Source organism: Aureobasidium pullulans (genome assembly GCF_000721785.1).
Source record: "Aureobasidium pullulans EXF-150 unplaced genomic scaffold scaffold_33, whole genome shotgun sequence".
NCBI lineage: Eukaryota > Fungi > Ascomycota > Dothideomycetes > Dothideales > Saccotheciaceae > Aureobasidium > Aureobasidium pullulans.
This window is the reverse complement of record NW_021941053.1, coordinates 92,317-111,656: the sequence shown is the minus strand read 5'-3', so window position 1 is coordinate 111,656 and position 19,340 is coordinate 92,317. Positions and strand designations below refer to the sequence as shown.

Below are 19,340 nucleotides of genomic sequence, written 5' to 3'. Positions count from 1 at the left end.
ACTAGATACTGGTTAGAAAAGAACCATATTCTTCTAGAGCTAGATGCGCAGAAGGGTTCGTCAGAAAGACGATCTACAAGCGACGCGGCCCACACTCCTCCATATGCATTCACTTCGGAGGGAGCTAGTACTTGGGTCTCTATTAACATTTTCAAGCCGGGTTGTGACTATTTTGACGAGCACTGCCTCGTTTACAAGTGGATAATGTCGTCTTGCTAGGACGCTGTCTAGGGGGCTCAACTAGGTGCCTTGGAAACATCCACCCGAGGTGGTTGGTGTCGAAATGAATCCGACATTGTGGCTGTGTAGCATCGAGAGAACGGTAATCTGGAGCTTGAATGTCATGCTATGCATCGACTGCTACTCTATCAGTGGTTACGCTCAACGATCTCCTTGGCGAAAGTAGCGAAATCACGCTTCTCATCAACCAACTCCCAGAGGTTGGGCTGCGTGAATACAGCCAGGGTGTTTCTGGCAACCTGTCCGCCTTTGCCTGGTGCAGCACCCTTGACAAAGTGCGGTACTGCTCTGAACTTGCCCTTGGTAATGACCTCCAGAGCTTCACCAGTTTGAAAAGCAAGACAGTCCTTCGGGATGTTGACCTTGGTCACCTTGCCTGAACGAGAGTGAATGTACAGGCCGGCGGCCGGGTCCGGTGGTGAGGACAACTCGGGCAAAGGTGAGACTTCTGTAGAGCTGATGTGAGGGGGGTTGGCTGCTTCATCGATGAACATGGCGGACGTCAGGCCTGTCAAACAGCCGTGGTCCAGATGTGTTGCGCACCAGTCGTCGGAGGAGCTTTCTGCTGCGTTGTCGTTTGTGGCTGGTGAGGGGAAGTAGTGGAGTAGACGTGCTTTTGTCGAGATGCTGGTCTTGACTACATGCTCCAGATAACCCTCCTGGTACTGAGGAATATTCTTGAGCGCGTAACGATCGCAAGCCCGGGCTACGAGTGCTGCAGTGTCGACGATGAAGGTGCACAGGTTCTGGAAAGTGAGCTCAAATTCAGGGAGAAGGTCGTTGCTCGGCCAGATGTTTGCAGCATTATACTCTGGGAGGTTGGGAAATTTCTCGATGGCCATCTTGTGCAGAGCAGGGTTCTGTACGGGGTTGGCATAGTAGGAACCCTTGAGGGTATCATAACGACCATCCTTGAGGGTTTCTTTTCCACAACTCCAACCTACGAGGTAACTGCTTTCGGGGTTCTCGAGTTTTTCTTGTCGTATGAGTATTCGAAGGTAAGATGAAATAGCGAGTGAACAAATGACCTACCTAGTTCAGCTTGAGGGAGGTTGGCCAGATAAGACGAGTACGACAACAGGGCCTTTCTCATGGTGACAAAGTCAGATGGTAGGTCACGGACGACGATGATTCCCAGAGAGTCTGGACCAAAGGCTTCTTCGAGAGCGTCAAAGGGTACGGAGCCTACAAAGTCATGAGAACTGTGTGTCTTGAACTGCATGTCGTGTTGTGCTTTATACCTGACTGCAAGTCGCGAAGGCTTACGGACACAGGTGATGCAGTTTGCACACCGGACTCGAACAAATTGACAGCCATTTTGAATGAGTGGTATCGGGATGCTGAAGCGAAGTCGAGAGAGAGGTCAGCAGGAAAGCAGCGAATGAGAAAAAAGATATAGCAAATTGGTAGTTTCAATCTCGGCCGGGCGCGCCGCAAACATCAGCCGAGCTCCATCAGCCATCGCCTACCTCCGACGGACAATCTAAACATGGTCAAACCACTCAGTTTCAAAGGCGACAAAAAGGTCAAGAAGCGCAAGCGCAGCAGAGACGACGAGGCAGATGGGCATGGCCCCGCGTCAAAGGACATCAAGGGCGGCGCATTGCAGCATCCAGACGAGGACGACGAATCGTGGGTGTCAGCAGACGCCGTGACAGACATCGCAGGCCCTGTGATGTTTGTGCTGCCCACCCGGCCGCCAACCTGTCTAGCGTGCGATGCCAATGGCAAGGTCTTCGCCAGTGCCGTCGAGAACATGGTCGACGACTCTCCCTCGACGGCCGAGCCGCATGATGTTAGGCAAGTCTTCATCGCGAACCGCATTGCCGGCACCGACACCTTCAGCTTCAAGGGACACCACGGCAAGTGAGTCTCGCCCGCGCTCGTCGTCCAGACACGCGCCCCTCTGTTGACACGCTGCAGGTATCTCAACAGTGACAAGTTCGGTATTCTCTCGGCCACGCGCGATGCCATTTCGTCCGAAGAGCAGTTCGCCCTGCTGCCATCTGACAGTCTCCTCTTCAACCTACGCACCACACGTGACAAGTTCCTCTCTGCCACCCAGGACAATGCCGTCCAAGTAAGAGCCGATGCCGACGACGAGACCAGCCCGACTTGTGCCATCAGACTGCGTATGCAAGCACGCTTTAAGCCCGTCCACAAGGCCGCCAAGGAGGAAAAGGCAAACGAGAAGATAAGCAGAGCTCAGCTCGAGCAAGCTGTTGGTCGCAAGCTCAACGACGAAGACGTCAAGCTCTTGAAGAAGGCCTGGAGAAACGGTACATATCATGAGGCTCTGCTCGACGTCAAAGTCAAAGGAAAGCACGACAAGTTCGCTTGACCTCTTTTGCGCCAGAACTCGCATGACCCTTTCCAACTCTGTCACCGTCTTCATCGCTGCCACCGCCCTCAGTACGGTGGACGGAAAGTCACAACAGTATCGCAGAGTCCCGGATTGATTCTTGCAGTGCAGTCATGCCAGGACTTAAGAAGGTAACCACTGCATACGGGGCACGGAAGCATTATGTACAGACGCACTCACAAGTTCGCATGTACTACGTAGCATGCCCCTTCACGAAGTGCCTGCCCAAGTTCCACAAGACCACGTGAGGCGGCTCAAAAAATGGAAGCTTTTGAACCATCGTCCCAGTTTCAAATTTCCCCGCACTTGCCATCATCATCCATCCATCCCCCAAGCAATAGCTATTGTTCACAATCCACACACCAGACGACATACCATGAGCCTTCTACTCATTTCAGTCTTGGCCATGGTGTGCGCTGTCAAGCTTTCTGCCCTCTGCAGCTGGGTTCTGTTCTCAATGAATTGAGATAATCTGCCCGCCTGTTCTTCGCCACCTACCAACTCTGACAAGCTACTGCCTATGTCTCCAGCACGTTTCACAAAGCAATCAACTATCTCCACAATCTTGCACGAGTCTCAGTTGCCCCAGGTCTGGATGATGTTGCCCTCGAGGCTGCATGGCTGCATCTCGCGCTCTACACAGCCACACCAGTCCCCAATGGCATCATGTTAGATCGGCTTGTTTCCGCCATCAGTTACGAAGCATCAAGCTCGCCAACCGCATCGTCTGCATAGGGCAATCCTGTTCCCGGGTCCAAGCCATCGGTTTCTCGCGGTGCCGGCATCCTCGTCCTTTCTGTCCGAATGGGAACGATCTGGTTGAGGAGCCGTGTTGCCGATCTCCCTATATCCTACGGCGCCTCCATTCGCCCATGGATCGCATCAATAATAAAAACAAGTTCGTCAGAAATCCTCTCGACATTGTCAAGGCCATATCCCGCTCGTGAAGGATTGTGTATGCCGCGTGTAAGCGAACGCATGTGTGACAATCTCTACCTTCTGTCATGGCAAGGCTGAATGATCCTTCGTCGAACCTTGGGCAATACCCTCATACCTAACAGCCCTAGATATTTGAGCCCTGTCGACTTGTTTCCGTGGTTGCAACATATTCCCGCACAATCGAGGTCATGTTCCTGCAGCATGTGATCATGCCCTTCTTCTCGCTCCGAGATGTAAAAGGCCGTTCTTGAGGCGCATATGGTTGAGGCTTGTCCTGTCCCTGTTGTATGAAGCCTTGTCAAGGTCATGTTTCACGTTTGTATGGGGAGGCGCAGTATTACGAGCTTTGTTTCTTCAAGATATTCTGATACCAAGATCTTTTGACCGAGTCGACCATATTGCTTTGCGCGGACGGTGTACATCAGGCCCTCGTGAGGTAGATAGCAGAGTCATGAATGCGAGTCCTATCAGTCCGCATTCTGAGATACACCGAGTAAGAGTATCGTTCTTGGCATTACTTGCTTCCATGGTTGTTCTGTGCAGAATGCGAGGTGCTTACTCCATCTTTGTCCACGCCACCAAGCAATGCATGCCTGTTCGTGCGTCGAAGTGTTACAAGCGACGTCGGACATGTTGCTGGCTGGCGGCCTGACTAGCGACACATTTGCTCGCCAAACACTCGGTGATAGACGCCATGATCGAAAGGCCCGTCCGTACTCCAAACATCTATCCTAGACGATTTTACAGGCCACCATCGGTTGGCTGGTGCCTAGCTGCGGACCAAAGGGTTGTGAAGAGGTGTGGTCGGCATGCCAGATTTGGCAAAGACCATCTTGATATGTTCAGTTGATCTGACGTCTACGTTTACCCTACAGGTATCTAGCATCATATCGATTGCTGTATATTAAATAAAGCCCTCATTCTAACCCTGTCTGCTTTTTCCCTACCGTTCACGATGGAGTAGCAAATATCCATATTGTGGCATTGTGTGTAGATGGAGTCCGGACGAAGGGCAAACCTTGGATCCAAACACTCTCCATACAGGTGACAAAAGTTCCCCCAGGTGTTCATCTACACCCTGACTCTCGGGTTGCTTTTCCGTCTACGAATTTCGCGTTCTTCTCGCCTTGTGCGGAGCGGGGATGGAAAAAAGCTGTTCACATCGAGTCAGGTCCGTATTAGTTTGTGCGATTTAGACTAGAAACGCATCCGCGCACATTGCATGAGTGGCCAAGTAACTACAGGGTGTGTCTGCAGCCGTTGGATAGCGTCGATCTCCTGCAGCGCTTACGCATGCTAATGCCGCCACACACGGCTCGTTTAAATTAATGGTAGTCGTCGCCGTCGTACGTAAGTTGGTCGTCGTCGCGAAGGCTTTAGATGTAAGATATACAACGTATTGATATTTCAGATAAATCTACTAATACAAGAGAGGTTCAAGGAGTGACAGGAGGTTTAAATGAGCGACTAGACACAAGGAAACGACAAATGAGAAATTTACTAAGGGATATAGCTACCGTTATTCTCGACGACGGCGCGAATACGACGAGGCATAGATGCGACCGTTTTCTAGAGGATATCGAGTTCCAGATAGTCCTATTCTTCGAGGATAGCTTATATAAGCTCCTAGCGGCCATAAGGACAAGGGACACGACGGTAGATACAATCCTTAAGGATAGAGAAGAGGTTTTTAATGGGGTTAAGATCTAGTAAGTTTGCGGGCCACTCTTGCATAAGTGGTACCTCTTAAATAGCAAATAGTTCTTAAGTAGCGCGAGCTCTATAGGCAGGAGCTCTATCTTGTTAAACAATAGGGTGACGGTAAGGTGAATCTAGACTCATCTAGAAGTGGTAGATGTAAGGGAAAAGGTGCTCTCTAAATGAAGCAGCGGTTACTATCCCCTAGTCCTTGTTCTAGATCATAAGGGGACTCTTCTCTCTAAGGCCAGTAAAAGCATAGTATATTATGACATGATCTTCCCTGCTAAAGATAGGAATAAGACAATTAGCATTAAATCTTTCGCTAGGACGACGAGTAACCTATACCGGCTAGTGGCTACCCCTGTTGAACGCCGATTTATTAGTCTAAATAACATTATTCCATTGTTCCTTAGACTAATCGAGTCTTGCTTTACACTAGGCCAAACGGCGGGCCTTTTAACGAGGTGTAATAAAGGGCTTCTTTTTAGCGATACGGCGGTAGTAGCTAGCAGATGCGAGGAGGCGGCGAATAGTAGCAGTAGAACAGGCGAGTTTAAGAGCTTCTTTAATTTCTGCGTAGGTAGCCCGGCGGCCCTCGACGGAAGAAGTAACGAATTAGATAATGCGGTTTTTAATAGGAGTACCGTATAAGGTTATACGAGCGCGAGCCTCTTATGTACGGTTTCGAATAGGGGTTATAGCTTCGTGTGCGATATTCTAGACAGTTATATAAGGCTCCTCGAGGCGAGCAGCCACTTAAGAAAGAGACCATCTAAGGAAGGAGTAAAGAAGTTTAACGGCGTAGCGCGTAAAGGTAGGAATAAGACCTCTCTTCGCAGCACGACAAACTAGCTCGTTAATAACTACGATATTAAGAGGAGGAGAAGGTGTACGAGGAATTAAGGAAGAAGGAAGGGTAGTATCCGTAGACACAGTAGTGTAAGAAGGATTAGAAGGAACAGAAGAAGCGAAGGAATTAGTGTTTAAATTAGTTGTAGATGAACTACGATACTAGCTAGCGGAATCGTCCTATACAGGAGTAATAGGAGGAGGAAGTAGTTAAAGCGGTACGCGGAAGGGCATCGTAAATTGAGGAAGGTATTAAGGTTAAGAAGACAAAGAAATGAGGTCCATTAGACGTAGTTTTATAGCTAGGAACTGCGTACGCGCCTATAGCCATCGTACGATGCGTACAGGAAGACTAACCTCTTAAAATGTAATCAAAATACGACGAGGTATAGATGTGATGAGAGGTCATTTTTTCGTAGGTGTAGAGGAGGTTAGAACGCGCGATTTGGGAGGGAAACTAACCGATTGACCTGAAACGCGCCCGGAGCGACGTGCATGTGATATCTGCACGTATCTGCAAGCCACCGGCGCTATCCAACGGCTGTGAAAACACCCTGTATGTGAGCAGGAACATGGGATCTGGTTCGCGCGCTTAAGATGCCGTCAAAAGACGATCGGCCTGAACCCTTGCTCAAAAAGACTCCTCGTCTCGGCTGGCTCAAGATAATTCGCCGATGTTTGGTTTTCTAGCCCTGTCCCAAGTTCTGCATCAAGCGCTTCTTGGGCAGCAACTAGGCCCGTTGACATCTTGGTAACGAAGTGGTGCTTCTGGCCAGTGGACACTCTGCACGAGAGAAAATGAAAGGTGGAGTGAGTATGTACATGCGTTTTTTCCCATCCGTGACGCTCGTCGGAAGAAACAACTTCCGAAGAAACCCGTCTACCGATAGTCGCAATTCTGTCTAGAGGTATCTCACATATCCCAGCCCATAATAGCGCCATGCAGCTAGCAGTAGCAGACGCTGCAAAACTCCGTTATTCCCATTTGCGTTTCTTCGTGCCAAATCGCTCTATGCATTTTTGAATCATATACACTCTTTCGATGAATTGCCAAACCACACCGTAAACTATGCAAATATGTGCGTGTGTGACAGCAAGCATGAGCTCAAGCTAGGCTTGCTGCCCCTTTGATGCGACATCGTGGGAGCCGTGTTGAAGTCTCGATGGTTACATCTGCGTCAGAAAACTCAACGGTCACAAGTTCGGACCTTCACTCCGAGGCTCGAGCCGTTGGACCAAAACTCAGGAGAGCACATTGAGTGCCTCTGATTTGAGATGGTGGATGTTGAATGAAATGAATGATGGCCAAGTTTCATCAACCATCGTATCCGTACGTGTGTTGGGAAGTGCCCTCACGGTATCCCATGGGTTGGTTGTGTGCTTGTGTCGGTTGCCCAGGCATGAAATGAGTAGAACCGGTGTTGGGGTTGTAAGCAGGAGGAGCCAAGCTGCGAGGTGCACCATGGAAGTCCGAGGCGGCTGACGATACGGGCTGAGCGCTATGAACGAAGCCACCGTGAGCTTGCTGATCATGGTAGGTAGGATTCGTAGAGGCAGCGTATTGAGGCATGCTTTGGAAGTCGGGATGGGCACCAATAGCACCGTTGTGGAAGGCAGGCGTTACGGAGGATTGCGCTGGTGCCTGAGCAGTGATGGCCTGTTGGAACTGAGCGGCTTGCGAGTGGCCAGGGTAATTCATCTGATGTGCTGGAGAAGGATAGTTTGTTGGTCGGTCACTTTGGCGGACTTGGTAACCATACGAGGATGCAGAGGTAACGTCCTGAGCTCTCCAAGAGGCAGCATTCTGACCAGCAGGATGCTGCGTGCCCTCGGACATGAAAGGTGCCGAGGACGGTGCGCTTCCAGGACTGTACTGGTTGTGCTGTCTCCAGGCTTCCGTCGGTTGAGGGATACTCCTACTCGTCGCCGAGGAAGAAGGTCTGGGAATGTTCACGCCCGCGCTCAGGTGAGTTTGAGGTGAAGACTCAGGTGCTGAGACGCTGTACTGTGGTGGTGCTTTGTCTGCAGACTCGATGTCAACAAAGAACAGTCTAGCGTGTACTTGGAGTGCGCTTACCATCGTTCTCGTTCACGTTGATTGTGAAAGTCTCGCCCGAGAGTCTGCTTCGGAGGTAGGCGTTCTCTTCCTCAAGCTCTCTGTTTCTTTGCTGGGTAGTCAGGTATAACTTTTCTCTGGCTTCTTGAGTGCCAGTCAGTTCGCTGATTCGTCGTTCGAGGTTCTCGATATGATCCTTTGTTCTTTGGCGAATGGCTCTCTGTGCTTCTCTGTCGTTTGCACGTTTTCTCTCCAGTTGCGCAGCCGAAAGGGTAGAGACACTACGCGTCCCGGCTCTGGAAGCGCGTTTTGAAGCGGGCTTCGACTGGCTACCGGAGTCGGAGCTGTGCATGGTACCACTCGGACTTTGGCGGGATCCTGATGATGCATCCTGATTCATGATGGAAGTGATTTGGCAGGCGGTTGGACACGGGTCGTTCAAGCGTGACCAGCACTAAGCACAACAATATGTTTTTGAAAAGCCAAGGCGAGTCAAGAAAAGATAAGATAATATATCAAGTGCCGAACACTTGAAGATGATGGCCGGTAAAGATCGCCAAGGGGGGCTCCGGGTAGTCAATGAGCCAATAAGGGCAGGGGACAGGGACGTTGTTCGACTTGAGTCGAGTTAGGTGACGATGCACGACAATGTGAAGATCGGAGACAGCTTGGACAGGACAAGTGGGCAAGCCGGTCTGATCAAATATAATAAACAAAAGGTGACGAAGGACGGAAGAGTGGATGAGAGGAGCAGTCTAGCCCTAATAATGTTGCTTTCATGAATCTCTGCAGAGCGAACGATGGGCCTTTTAGAAACGTTGGACACGGACTCACATTCTCTGAACCATGGCTGGATACCTTGAGATCTGGTCAGAGATGCACACACCGCAGCCGCACCGCACATGACGAAAGAGCTTTTAGTCTGCTCATTAGCGGCTTCCGAACCCTGCGTGGAAGGCAGGAAGAGATTTTCTGGGTGACTGTTGGACCTGGCGGGAATAATGTGCAAATGTTGCGCGCACGCGTGAGATGTCTGCTGCACAGACTGGTGTAGGACTGGGCAAAGGGTCACACCCGCCAATGGTAGATCGAGGAGCAAGTCTGGTGGCTGCTGCTAAGGAAAGACACTGACCGCGGCAGATCACCGCTTTGACGCCACGCCGCGCGCGGTTTGATGTTACTGTTGGTTATTATTTCCATTGCCCGGCTCCTGATTAGGCTTGAACCGAAGCAACTGCCACGTGTGGAATGTGCTGCCTTGTTGCCTGGTACCTGAAGATGGTTGACCCGAACTGCCAGAGTGCGACATCGACTGCGACTCATGAGGCTGGGGAGTGTGGGCGGAGTGACTTTGCAGCGTCGTTTCAGAGTCCGCGATTGCGTTGGCTGCCCGTCCCCTCGTACGTTTACGCTATGCCACCACGAAATGACGGCCGGAAAGTGTAGCAGCTTCTTCTCCATCCCCCTCTCGCTGTTCCCTCCGGACCAGAAGCCCACTACCCATAAGGATAAGGGTAAGCTATCAATTAATTAGGGTTGAAAGCCTCGCAACGTGGCACCCGGTGGACGCCCAGCATCTTGGTGTAAAACGTTCACCTTTAATCCCGAGATTGTGTGATAGAGTTCTTCTACGGAATGTAGCCTCAAAATGGCGTCGAGAGCTGGAACATGAAGGATTACCTGACGCACTGATGGCCTCTTTGGCGAACTTTGTTCTGTACTTTTTAGCCCATTCCGGATGCCTCGAGATAGCTAATTAGTTGCAAGCAATGACGATGGTCGATTTGAGCTGGTGAAAGAAATGAGCTTGCCCACTCGGGTCCTCGTACAAGAGAAGGATCTGCAAGCCGCCGCTGTACCGAAAGAGCCGGAACTGTATCTGGCTTTTGAACGTCACCTCGACACGTAGAATGTGAGGTATGAAGATTTCTCGAGGCCAGAGCACGCCCTACGAGTAGACTTCTGGCTGCGGCTGCCACATGGCTTTGCTGAGAGCATCACGTAACGGAGCGCCTCTGTGTTTAGCCAGTGGTCATCGCACAACAGAAGAAAAGCCTGGACGCCGGCGGGACCGGGGTCTTTCGTCGAATGTGGCTTGGCAGTTAGCTACATACTCCTTGATCGAGGGTGCTGGTGGCTTGCTTGCTCTGAGTTTGGGGATCCTTGCAAGCATGACCGGTGCCCAGCCAGGCGGCGCTGAAACGGTCTGCAATGGGCGTCCAGGTTCCACGATGCAGCGGAAGCAATTCAAGGATCGAGGGCAGCATTCTACAGAACCTAGAGAGCACATGGAGAAGCGTTCTGTGCGAGTCGCGGATATACCATGACTCGAAAGAAGGTTTTGCTTCTTCATCCTCAAACATTCCATCGGTCCATCGTCCGAATCGAAGTCCTTGGAGTCCCATGCAACATGACATCTAAATTCTGGAGAAGGCAGACGGGCGGCAGGAAGCGGCTGCTCACGGACTACAGGAGAGAGGATCCTTCTATCAAGGTTTTGGTTGCCAAGCCCACTCAAGCTCGCAATACACGTAGAAAAAGTGCAATGGTAATAGGCAAACACACATGCCGCTCATCTTACTTTTGCGATACGGCAAGACACGGTCCGCACATTGTTACGTCCTCTACTGAAATTCTGATGTTGAGTATATGATGCTGCCGCAGACTCTGGTGTTATCACCAATGTGCACAGAGACGATGTGGAGCGAAATTTCTTCAGCTTCTGCAGCACGCAATTGAGTCGCTTCCTTATTTAGCAATCATGCAATGATAGGAGCCGAAGTCGGCACTGGCAGACGCTAGATTATATGTCGGGAACATGGCCCATATCGAAAGCCGAAAGTCAAGGGGTATGCAGTGAGGTTCTTTGCCAAGCCAAGGATGTATTAAAATCCGCCTGTGACGCCCAATCATGTACGACTCGGACGAAACGTCCCGCGGGACGGAGAAGGCTCGCAATTGAGTCGCGCAGAACTGTTACAGACTACAGCGGGTGAAGGATTCTCTGCTATCATGGTCTGTCCGCGACCCCAAACAATCAATGCCCACCGCCTCCAAATGTTGGAGTCCCAATCCGGATGAGCAGACGTGGACAATGACCACATGCGATGACATATTTGGGCATTCTTGTCTTCGTTGCTTTTGCTGTTGAGACACTAGATTGCAACCCGTAGCGGGATTAATTCGTATCAGTTCTACCATTCTTGCACTTCGCCAGCTTTGGGCTGTTGTACGCGAACGACCTTGTCACAGTTGAGTAAACACAGAGGGTCGAGAGCAAGCTTCATCTGTTTTCAAGCATGTTAGCCACACTATGAGACAAGGACAGCGGACCGGCAATCTGGGGTCATGGTATGCCTGAACGCGCCAGAAACTGTGTATCTGAGACTCACCTTTCTCATCAGATCGACCGTAGTGCGACCAACCTCATGCTCGAGATAGTCCCTCTTGACCATGCCGACCCCGTGCTCGCCAGTGGCTGTACCTTCCATTTCGATGGCACGTTTTACCATGCGATGAACAAGGTCTTCTGCAAGGCTATGTTCCTTGTCGTTATAGAGAATGATGGCTGTGCGAGTCAGTCACGGTCCGAGCATATTGTTTGTTCGGAGAAGACGCTTACCATGAAAATTTCCGTCACCGACATGTCCAACAATAGCTCCAGTCAGGCCGCTCTTTGATATGGCTTCCTTGGTCTCCTCGACAATATCAGGCAAGCGCGAGATGGGCACTGCTACGTCCGTAGTCCAGACATGGTCACCATCGTTCTGCTTCTTGGCCATGACGCTCCAGAGAGCTTCCTTTCTGGCACTCCAGAGCTCAAGAGCCTCATCCTGGTTCTTGGCAAACTCGAAGCTCTTGCTGCCCGAGGACTTGGTGAGTTTCTGCACAATCGCGATGTGCTCCTTGACGCTAGTTGGGGTCCCACTGAACTTGAAGAAGAGGGTTGGGGTTTCCTTCCATGATCGTGAGGTCTGTCCAGCATCGTTGATGCATCGCATCTGAACATCGTCCAACAGCTCAATCGCTGCAATAGGTACACCTTCTCCTACTACCTTGAACACGGCATTGGCTGCTTCTCTGACCGAAGCAAAGGTACACACTGCAACACTTGTGTTCTGGGGCTTGACAGTGACCTTTAGCGTAGCCTCTGTGACCAAGCCTAGTGTACCTTCACTTCCAATGAACATGCGTGTCAAATCATAGCCAGCGGATGACTTTCTAGGACGTTGTTTGGTCTTGACAATGGTTCCATCTGCGAGGACTACGGTAAGGCTCAAGACCCAATCCTTCATAGTTCCATAGCGGTAGGCGTTTGTACCGCTGCATCCAGTACCCACCATGCCACCAATCATGGCACCCGGACCCGGATCCGGAGGGAAAAAGAGGTTGTGGTCTGCGAGTTCCTCGTTCAGATTCTCCCACCCGACGGCGGGCTGTACGATTATGTCGAGGTCGTCCTTGTTCAACTTCAATATCTTGTCCATGCGGCTGAAATCAATGCATACACCGCCTCTTGTTGACGCGAAATGGCCTTCTAAGCTAGTTCCTCCAGAGTACGGTGTGACAGGAATGCGTCGACGATGGCAGATCTTCATAATCTCGCTCACTTGCTCGGTAGAGGCAGGCCTGACAACGCAGAAGGGTTGGTCGCCGGGATGAGAGGGGTATGAGCTCCATTCCGAACCAGAGTGTGAGGAGAGGTCTGAGGCCTCGGTCGAGATGTTGTCTTGGCCTACGATGTCACGGAAGTCGGTCCATGCGGCTTCAAGATTGGTTGGAGCGATGTTATGCTTCGGAGGTTGGACGGCTGCGAGCGGTAGTGTCGAGTTCGGGGCAGGGTCGGCAGGGGCTTGTTGACCAGCGATATAACCACCCAGAGCACCGGTCAGTAAGACTGTGAGTTGTGAGCCTGTGGGGATTCTGAACAGGTGTGGAGGTTAGAAGAAATACCCAATGGCACCATCCATACAGGCGATCCTCCAGAGCCCTTCTGAGCAGCTCGAATCTCAGCAAACCGAAGTTGATCCGCACGTTCTCTTTGTAACCTCTGTGCAGTACTGTCGTACAACTGGCCCTTGAAGGACTTGCCTTCACTTTCCGAAGCATAGCCTCGATGTCCTACTCGTTTTGCGGCACGGGGTGCTTTCGCCATCACCCGGCCGAGTGGCTGCGTCCTTTCGACGTGCGCAATGCTGTTACGAAGCATCTTGCTGGGTTCCTAGCGTACTTTGACCAAGGGAGCAGAGGTTGAACTGCCCTTTCAAGAGGGGACAAGGGTCGGTGATATGGAAGCTCTCGCGCAATATGACGAGCGGGCGCCCTCAGCGATTGTGAGTGAAGCAATTTCTAGCCAATCAAGACTCGTTCTGGCCGACCTCCGCCTTTTCGGAATACCGACTTCCGCGGTTGCACAGGGTTACCACCACGGCAAGAACTTCTAAGCATGAGAGGGATCTCCACAGGACGAGACCTTGAGCAAGACATTCTTTCGACAAACGCTGGTATTTGCTCCTGTGAACTTATGGAATAGATACACAAGACACGCAACATACACAGCGTGAGAAGCTTGAATCAAATAGACACGTGAAACAAACGGCACACAGGAAAAAGCTATGTGAGGATTGGAAGTTGTTGATTTCAGATGGATCATGAGTTTTTCACTTCTCCCTTATTTATGGTGATACAATCTCATGGCCTCGATCGTCAAGTCGTGATGGCCGTCGTGTGTTGATAGCTCTGGACATCTACTGCATGTCGGCGAGACGCTCCTTGACGTGTTCCTTGGCCTCATCAGAGACGTTGTCGTTGTGAAGAGCAGCCTTGAGGCCAGCAGCACTAATAAATCGTTTAGCAGGTGTGGAGACTTAGATGAACAACAAGACTCACACTCTGGTGGCATCCTTGCCGTCGTCAGCGTGAGAAGTGTGGGTGACTTCGTCGAGGTGGACCTTGACTCCCTCCTTGGCCTCATCAGAGACGTTGGGGTTGTGAAGAGCAGCCTTGAGGCCAGCAGCGCTGAGACAAATTAGTAAATACCAAGTCTAGAGTCTGAAATGTTGCCATACACTCTCATGGGGTCCTTGCCATCATCGTCGTGAGTGGTAGCGCCGGTACCAGAGGTGGCCTCGGTGCCAGTCTCCTTCTCGATGACTTCGAGCGAGTGCTGCTTTGACTTCTCAGAGGTATTGGGGTTGCTCAGGTTGGCCTTGTGGCCGCCAATGATGTTTCCGATGTTCGACATGGTGATTCTTGTGGGTGGAGGTTGGAAGTGGTGTTTGGTTGATGGAGATCTCGCTTGTGGCCGGAGAAGAGTGTGAGATGAAGAGAAGAGAGTTTATGAAGGAAGGAAGGAGTTCTTATAGCTTGTTGGATGGAAGAAGTGAATAGGCGTAACTCCTTCAATTGAGTGAGTTGCTTGTCAGGCAGCAGTCACTTTGAACTTGGTAGAATACCGTTTGCTTGTCTTACCGTGCATACATATCCGACACATAGACCATCACGTCTAGCAAGTAGAAACGCACGAAATCATTCAGGTTGAAACAGCTTGGGCAGATTGATCAGACTCTCCTGACAGCATAACGATGCGCTACACCAATTAGAACTAGGGATGATCCGTCCGATTGATGTAAGCAATCAGGCATTACTCCAATCAGGTATGACTGTAGCCTTTGGAGCGCGCTCATCTTATGCAAAGCTCCGAGTGAGTCTTTCAGAGGGGAGGGGCCAACTGGTCTGGTCAGATGGCTGACGGAACGAAAAAGATCACGATTTCACGACGCGCTCATGTCGCGTGGCGTTCGCGAATCAGGTACTCTCCGCTTGATTGGGTCGGCAGCTTATGCATACTCAGTCACCTACAACAATGTTACCGATGGGTATCGTGTCAAAAGCTCGGCAAAACCGTCTTCATGTGTCACTCGGACCGTCACGTTGTGTAGCGGATAGATAGGAAAGCATTTCACATGAGATGTTTGATACCGAGCTGAAGAAGGGCCTCGGCCTCAAATAGCCGAGGCACGATAGCAAGATGAATTATCTAAGAGCACTGGGGAAAGGATGATCTACCAACAACAACCAATCTGTTTCTGTCACCACAAGCCAGCATGTCGACCTTGATCAAACCTCCACCAGCCGATCCCAGCAAATCACCCATTGAAAGTGTGCTGGAGCTCAAGCAGCTGACGGACATCGATCCTGGAATCTTCACAAACACACGGCCTTTGTGGCACCCCCCAGGTGCTCGAGGTATCTATGGAGGTATGTATCGCCATGGGATTTGTGTTATCGACTTCTCATGAGTAACAGGTGCTGTTATCGCACAATGCCTCGCGGCCGCGCAACGAACAGTCCGCGATGATTTCACCGTCCACAGCATGCATTGCTACTTTGTGCTAGCCGGCAACGCAGAGATTCCGATCATGTATCACGTCGAAAAAGTACGAGACGGCCGAAGCTTTGCTACACGTACAGTGCAAGCACGACAGCGAGGACGTCCCATCTTCACAACGACCATGTCGTTTGTTCGAGAAAACAGCGGAGGATCCGAGCGGGTGGAACACGCAGTCGACATGCCCGAAGTGCCGGGCCCTTCAGAAGATTTGGATATTCCACAGCAAGACAATAGCCCTTTCCAGAGCCAACGCATCCACATTCTGAATCACCAATCGGGTAGACCGCAAGACAAGAAGACGAGACAATGGATCAAGGCCAGGGGCAAGATCAGTCCTAGTGGCGGACATCAGGCACATTTGTCTGCTCTTGCATACATGAGTGACAGCTACTTCATTGGCACAGTATCAAGAGTGCATAGGCTGTGGCGATTCTCGACGTCCGACAAGGACGGGAAGTCGACGATCGATAATTCAGTGCTCGAGAAACTTCGCGACATGGACGATGATACTCTGCGAAGGATGCAAGGAATGGACGAGGATGTCATTATTGCATTGCGTAACATGAAGGATATAAACAGCGTGGAGCAGAGACGGCCAGAGGTGGGCATGATGGTGAGTGGGAAGAGGTATATCAAGGGAACAAGAGGCTGATGAGTGGCGCAGGTCAGTCTCGACCATACCATCTACTTCCACTCGCCGCGCAGCTTTCGGGCAGACGAGTGGATGTTTACAGAGATGGAGAGCCCCTGGGCGGGTGATGGCAGAGGGTTGGTCTTGCAGAGGTAAGGGCCCACATGTGCGAATATGATGAAGAAGCAAAGCTAAAGACACACAGGATGTTCACCAAGGACGGCGAATTGGTGGCTACATGTGTGCAGGAGGTAAGTGACAAATACAAGCAGAAGCACGACAGCAAGGCTGACAGGTCAATGCAGGGCGTGGTCCGACTGAAGGAGGGCAATAGCAACAGCAGCAAGAGCAAGAGCAAGAGCAAGAGCAAGCAGGAGGTTGCGAGCAAACTGTAAGGGCAAGAGTGACTCAAAGGCGTGTTAGGGCGTGCAATCATGGTGGCAGTCCAGGGTTAGGGCGTGCAATGGAGTACCTAAGGTAGTCGTGTCCAGGGCTAGGGCGTGGTATTTGGGTTGGAGTCTAGGGCGTGGAGAGAGAGGGCAGCGGTTATCGGCGGGCGTCATAACCCCGCAGCCATTTTTTCACAGACGAAGAGTCACGATGTCGGAGCATGTTGTCACAGTCACAGTCACACATCCGTTGCAGTCATCTCGGTGTTTAGCTCTGCAGTCATATTATATATACCAAGTCTGATTTGAGCCCACTGCCTCCACTCAAGCCTTCGATCACTCCCTTGATACCCAATTGCTCCATCCAAAGACAGCCCAAGATGCCCATGTACGAAATAAAAGAGCCACAGCCGCAAACTCAGGCATAGGACTGTAAACTGACAAAGTCGACAGGCTCAAAGAACCATGGACCAAGTACCCAAAGTTCCAGCCTCTTGACCTCCCCAACCGCCAATGGCCCTCCAAGACAATCGACAAGGCGCCGCGATGGCTCTCGACCGATCTCCGCGACGGCAACCAGAGCTTGGTGGACCCCATGGACGGCGAGCAGAAATGGCGATACTTCCAGATGCTGGTCAAGCTTGGATACAAGGAGATCGAGGTCTCGTTCCCCTCGGCCTCGGACACGGACTTTGAGTTCACACGCCGTCTCGTAACCACTCCCGGTGTCGTGCCTGACGACGTCGCGCTCCAGGTCCTCTCACCATGCCGCAAGGAGCTCATCCGCCGCACCGTCGACTCGCTCAAGGGCGCCAAAAAGGCCATCCTCCACTTGTACCTGGCCACCAGCCCGTGCTTCCAGCAGATTGTCTTCAACATGAACAACGAACAGTCCAAGGCCCTCGCCGTAGAATGCACCAAATACGCCCGCAGCATCACCAAGGACGACCCCGAGCAGAAGGGCACAGAATGGTCCTACGAGTTCTCCCCCGAGACCTTCTCCGACTCCAACCCAGACTTTGTCCTCGAGGTCTGCGAGGCCGTCAAGGCTGCCTGGGAGCCGTCCGAGGAACACCCCATCATCTTCAACTTGCCCGCTACCGTCGAGATGTCGACACCCAACGTCTACGCCGACCAGATCGAGTACTTCTGCCGCAACATTTCGGAGCGTGAGAAGATCTGCGTCTCGCTCCATCCCCACAACGACAGAGGCTGCGCCGTAGCTGCTGCAGAGCTCGCTCAGATGGCAGGCGCCGACCGTGTCGAGGGCACCCTCTTTGGAAACGGCGAAAGAACTGGAAACGTCGATCTTGTCACCCTTGCCTTGAACCTCTACACTCAAGGTGTGCCGCCCAACATCGACTTCAGCGACATCAACTCGGTCATCGACATTGTCGAGAAGAGCAACAAGATCCCTGTCCATCCCAGAGCCCCTTACGGTGGCCAGCTCGTCGTGTGCGCTTTCTCGGGCAGTCACCAGGACGCCATCAAGAAGGGCTTCCACTTGCGCAAGCAGAACGGCAGCGACGACAACACACGCTGGCAGATCCCCTACCTTCCGCTCGACCCTCAAGATATCGGCCGCACTTACGAGGCCATCATCCGTGTCAACAGCCAGTCTGGCAAGGGCGGTGTCGCCTGGATCATCCAACGCACTCTTGAGCTCGATATGCCTCGTGGTCTCCAAGTCGCCTTCAGCAAGATCGTACAAAAAGAGACGGATGCTTTGGGCCGTGAGTTGCAACCCACCGAGATCAAGAACCTCTTTGTCAACGCCTACCACCTCGAAAACAACCCTCGCTTCCACCTCATCGATTACGACATCACCACCGACCGTTCCATCTCGCCTGCTGCTCCCACCGATGGCAAGACTGCTTCCAACAAGAACCTCAAGCGTCGCTTCGACGGTGTCATCGAGGTCGACGGCAAGGAGCACCGTATCCAAGGTGTCGGCAACGGTGCCCTTTCATCTCTCGCAAACGCTCTTAAGACCCTTAACATTCACCTCGATGTTGATGACTACAAGGAGCACGCCATCGGTCGTGGTAGCGATGTCAAGGCCGCCACCTATATCGAGTGCTCCACCGGCTCACACAAGGTTTGGGGTGTGGGTGTCCACCAGGATGTTGTCCAGGCTTCTCTCATCGCCCTCTTGTCTGCCGCTTCTTCGGTAAGTCGTTAACTCTTCACTTTGTCTTGGTGTGTGACAAGTCTGATCCATTATTCATTGCAGTTCTTGTCAAGTAGACCAGGCACTCCCATTTCCTTCAGCGCACCCAAGCTCGACTCTTTGAAGCCGAGTGACGCTCCTTCCAGCGGTCCCGACTCGAAGAGCCATGTTGTTGCAAACTTGGAAGCAAAGACCGAAAACGGCAGCGCCCAATAAAAAGGCGAAGAAGGACTACCTGATTCTTGGTACTCGGTTCCTTCTGATACGTGTGATGTCCTGACTGTCTTTCTTTGCTATCTCCAAAAATATCCCAGGTTGTTGGTTTGGTTATCCTGAAATAAATTTTTAACAAAAGTTACATCATGCTTTTTCTCCCTTCTCTATTTGATATCTTGAATACGACGCTCTTATTATCTTTGACTATTGTTCCCATATTGTACCAGAGGCTTGTATTTTTCTGCTTGCTTGAATCTTGCTTGTTTTATGATTCTACAGTATGGATGCTGTCTTTGCTTAGTCGTTCTTTCCCTTTGTCATCGCTAAGAAATGTTCCGACCATTTTGGAGTTGGATGACCAATAGGCAGGCTGTTCCATCGCGGTTGTTCTGCT

At 51.5% G+C, this 19,340-nt stretch overlaps 8 protein-coding genes across 8 annotated transcripts; 4 read left to right on the top strand and 4 right to left on the bottom strand.

Moving 5' to 3' along the window:
* Positions 1-368: 368 nt before the first annotated feature.
* Positions 369-1,557, bottom strand: M438DRAFT_283689 (Clavaminate synthase-like protein; the record flags this gene model as incomplete). Its single annotated transcript, XM_029901406.1, has 3 exons — positions 369-1,216; positions 1,273-1,425; positions 1,482-1,557. 3 exons carry the CDS (start codon positions 1,555-1,557, stop codon positions 369-371), a joined length of 1,077 nt encoding a protein of 358 aa, XP_029755587.1.
* Positions 1,558-1,729: 172 nt separating this feature from the next.
* M438DRAFT_283765 (actin-crosslinking protein) lies at positions 1,730-2,581 on the top strand (the record flags this gene model as incomplete). Its single annotated transcript, XM_029901412.1, has 2 exons — positions 1,730-2,106; positions 2,164-2,581. The coding sequence occupies 2 exons, from the start codon at positions 1,730-1,732 to the stop codon at positions 2,579-2,581; spliced, it is 795 nt and encodes a 264-aa protein (XP_029755586.1).
* Positions 2,582-7,406: 4,825 nt separating this feature from the next.
* On the bottom strand, positions 7,407-8,547 carry M438DRAFT_359672 (uncharacterized protein; the record flags this gene model as incomplete). The annotated part of the gene is made up of 2 exons (XM_029907354.1): positions 7,407-8,113; positions 8,169-8,547. The coding sequence occupies 2 exons, from the start codon at positions 8,545-8,547 to the stop codon at positions 7,407-7,409; spliced, it is 1,086 nt and encodes a 361-aa protein (XP_029755585.1).
* A 1,579-nt stretch (positions 8,548-10,126) lies between these two features.
* Positions 10,127-10,474, top strand: M438DRAFT_359671 (uncharacterized protein; the record flags this gene model as incomplete). The annotated part of the gene is made up of 1 exon (XM_029907353.1): positions 10,127-10,474. One exon carries the CDS (start codon positions 10,127-10,129, stop codon positions 10,472-10,474), a length of 348 nt encoding a protein of 115 aa, XP_029755584.1.
* An 867-nt stretch (positions 10,475-11,341) lies between these two features.
* On the bottom strand, positions 11,342-13,356 carry M438DRAFT_283743 (FAD-binding domain-containing protein; the record flags this gene model as incomplete). The annotated part of the gene is made up of 4 exons (XM_029901411.1): positions 11,342-11,434; positions 11,540-11,715; positions 11,770-13,044; positions 13,101-13,356. 4 exons carry the CDS (start codon positions 13,354-13,356, stop codon positions 11,342-11,344), a joined length of 1,800 nt encoding a protein of 599 aa, XP_029755583.1.
* A 389-nt stretch (positions 13,357-13,745) lies between these two features.
* M438DRAFT_349710 (uncharacterized protein) lies at positions 13,746-14,682 on the bottom strand. Its single transcript, XM_029906456.1, has 3 exons — positions 14,216-14,682; positions 14,037-14,165; positions 13,746-13,985 (listed from the first exon to the last, which is right to left on the bottom strand). The coding sequence occupies exons 1-3, from the start codon at positions 14,389-14,391 to the stop codon at positions 13,895-13,897; spliced, it is 396 nt and encodes a 131-aa protein (XP_029755582.1). The 5' UTR covers positions 14,392-14,682; the 3' UTR covers positions 13,746-13,894.
* Positions 14,683-15,174: 492 nt separating this feature from the next.
* M438DRAFT_147368 (Thioesterase/thiol ester dehydrase-isomerase) lies at positions 15,175-16,753 on the top strand. The gene is made up of 5 exons (XM_029898948.1): positions 15,175-15,407; positions 15,456-16,153; positions 16,205-16,323; positions 16,377-16,422; positions 16,477-16,753. Exons 1-5 carry the CDS (start codon positions 15,254-15,256, stop codon positions 16,564-16,566), a joined length of 1,107 nt encoding a protein of 368 aa, XP_029755581.1. The 5' UTR covers positions 15,175-15,253; the 3' UTR covers positions 16,567-16,753.
* Positions 16,754-18,917, top strand: M438DRAFT_147546 (2-isopropylmalate synthase). Its single transcript, XM_029898950.1, has 2 exons — positions 16,754-16,948; positions 17,014-18,917. The coding sequence occupies exons 1-2, from the start codon at positions 16,941-16,943 to the stop codon at positions 18,740-18,742; spliced, it is 1,737 nt and encodes a 578-aa protein (XP_029755580.1). The 5' UTR covers positions 16,754-16,940; the 3' UTR covers positions 18,743-18,917.
* The last annotated feature ends 423 nt before the right edge of the window (positions 18,918-19,340 follow it).

Excerpts from the sequence above, each read along its gene's own strand:
- M438DRAFT_349710 (XM_029906456.1), bottom strand. The coding sequence starts at position 14,391 with ATGTCGAACATCGGAAACATCATTGGCGGCCACAAGGCCAACCTGAGC. Across the intron at positions 14,166-14,215 it reads GGCAAGGACCCCATGAGAGT|CGCTGCTGGCCTCAAGGCTG; the intron begins GTATGGCAACAT and ends AATTTGTCTCAG. Across the intron at positions 13,986-14,036 it reads GGCAAGGATGCCACCAGAGT|TGCTGCTGGCCTCAAGGCTG; the intron begins GTGAGTCTTGTT and ends ACGATTTATTAG.
- M438DRAFT_147368 (XM_029898948.1), top strand. The coding sequence starts at position 15,254 with ATGTCGACCTTGATCAAACCTCCACCAGCCGATCCCAGCAAATCACCC. Across the intron at positions 16,154-16,204 it reads GGCCAGAGGTGGGCATGATG|GTCAGTCTCGACCATACCAT; the intron begins GTGAGTGGGAAG and ends TGAGTGGCGCAG. Across the intron at positions 16,324-16,376 it reads AGAGGGTTGGTCTTGCAGAG|GATGTTCACCAAGGACGGCG; the intron begins GTAAGGGCCCAC and ends AAAGACACACAG.